This window comes from Etheostoma spectabile, chromosome 6 (genome assembly GCF_008692095.1).
Source record: "Etheostoma spectabile isolate EspeVRDwgs_2016 chromosome 6, UIUC_Espe_1.0, whole genome shotgun sequence".
Classification (NCBI taxonomy): Eukaryota; Metazoa; Chordata; class Actinopteri; order Perciformes; family Percidae; genus Etheostoma; species Etheostoma spectabile.
Window position 1 is genome coordinate 14,143,856 of NC_045738.1, and position 1,256 is coordinate 14,145,111.

Genomic DNA, 1,256 nt, shown 5'->3' on the forward strand with positions numbered 1-1,256 from the left:
TAAATATAACAGGTATAAGCACTCATTAGTCCCTATTGCAGCAAAGCTCATTAATGAGCAGAGATGAAAGTATGACTATGAATATTTTTAAGGTATATCTGTGACTGTGATGGATGATTGAAATTGGTTTTGTTTTGAAGTATGGCTTTTATCTTATTTAGTATAGGAAATCGTAAATCTGCTATTTGCACAGGCCCTCGAGTAGCCCATATGTTGACTGTATATTTGTTTTTTAACTGTTTTTTTTTTTTAACCCTGTGCTGTCGTCGTGTCTGTAACTCTTGCAGCTAAGTTGCTCTGAGTCCAATGCAAATTTCTCCTTAGGGAGACCAATAAAAGTACTTTGACTTTGACTTAGCCAAAATCTCTGCGTGAAGTTAAAGTGAACAGGCATCAGCAATTGTATGAGCAGATGTGAATGCATAAATAAATCAGAACTGAAGAAAAATATCACACTGTATTTTTGTTTTTTTGATTGAATGTATGCAAAAACTAATTTTAGACATCCTCAGGCAATTTCCTGTTTTCAAGTTTTTAAGTTTCATACTGTATAGGGATTTTGTTTTTCATGTTTTTGATTTGTGAAAAAGTTGTTAATACCTTATATATTTTATTAGGGTGTCATGTGTGTATGTACAGTTACCCTCTACTGGTCTTTGAAGCTAAAAGTATTAGAAGTTTACATTTTAGGATTCCTACCTCCAGGTACTTCCTCCATGAAGATCTTGATGAAACCTCCCTCACTGACTGAGCCCAGGTACTGGACAATATTTCTGTGTTTAAGCCTCTTGTGCAGAGCTATCTCCTCATGGAGGGGCTGGGAGTACCTGGGAGGCAGAGAGGACCAAAGGTGTGACTGCGAGGTTTTCCTAATTTCACAATGTCAACAATGCAATACTTATGATAAATATGATAGTTTGTTGTTTTAAAACATTCGGAAATTTTCAGCTTTATAAAAAAGATAAATACTGTACCATGTCTTGGACACAACAAGGTTTGGCAAATGCTTAAAAAGTCATTTAAATAAATTAAAGGGAACTTTTGAGGGAATCCTTAATTTCCACATAACACTGCAGTGTGGGCCTAAACTCTTTGTGCAGATTATAGAATAGCAAACAAAGAAATTAAACACTCATCAATCTTCCCCTAGATTCCTAAAGAGCACTGGGGATCCAGAGCATACCAGTGTGTGTTATCTCTCTCAAATCACTTCCCATTTAGGGTATCATTTGCAAAAAGACTTGAAATTATCTGAA

The 1,256-nt window shown here is 35.4% G+C and overlaps 1 protein-coding gene across 2 annotated transcripts in view; it reads right to left on the minus strand.

Annotated features, from left to right (window-relative positions):
* The window catches only part of si:ch211-1i11.3 (mitogen-activated protein kinase kinase kinase 5), an 18,658-nt gene that overhangs the window by 8,827 nt on the left and 8,575 nt on the right, over window positions 1-1,256 (minus strand). For both annotated transcript variants that reach the window (XR_004332261.1, XM_032517416.1), the window contains exon 15: window positions 700-827. Coding sequence is in view for 1 of the 2 variants with exons in the window: in XM_032517416.1 (XP_032373307.1) it covers window positions 700-827 (128 nt within the window). In the remaining variant the exon portion in view is untranslated. The remainder of the gene's footprint in view (window positions 1-699; window positions 828-1,256) is intronic.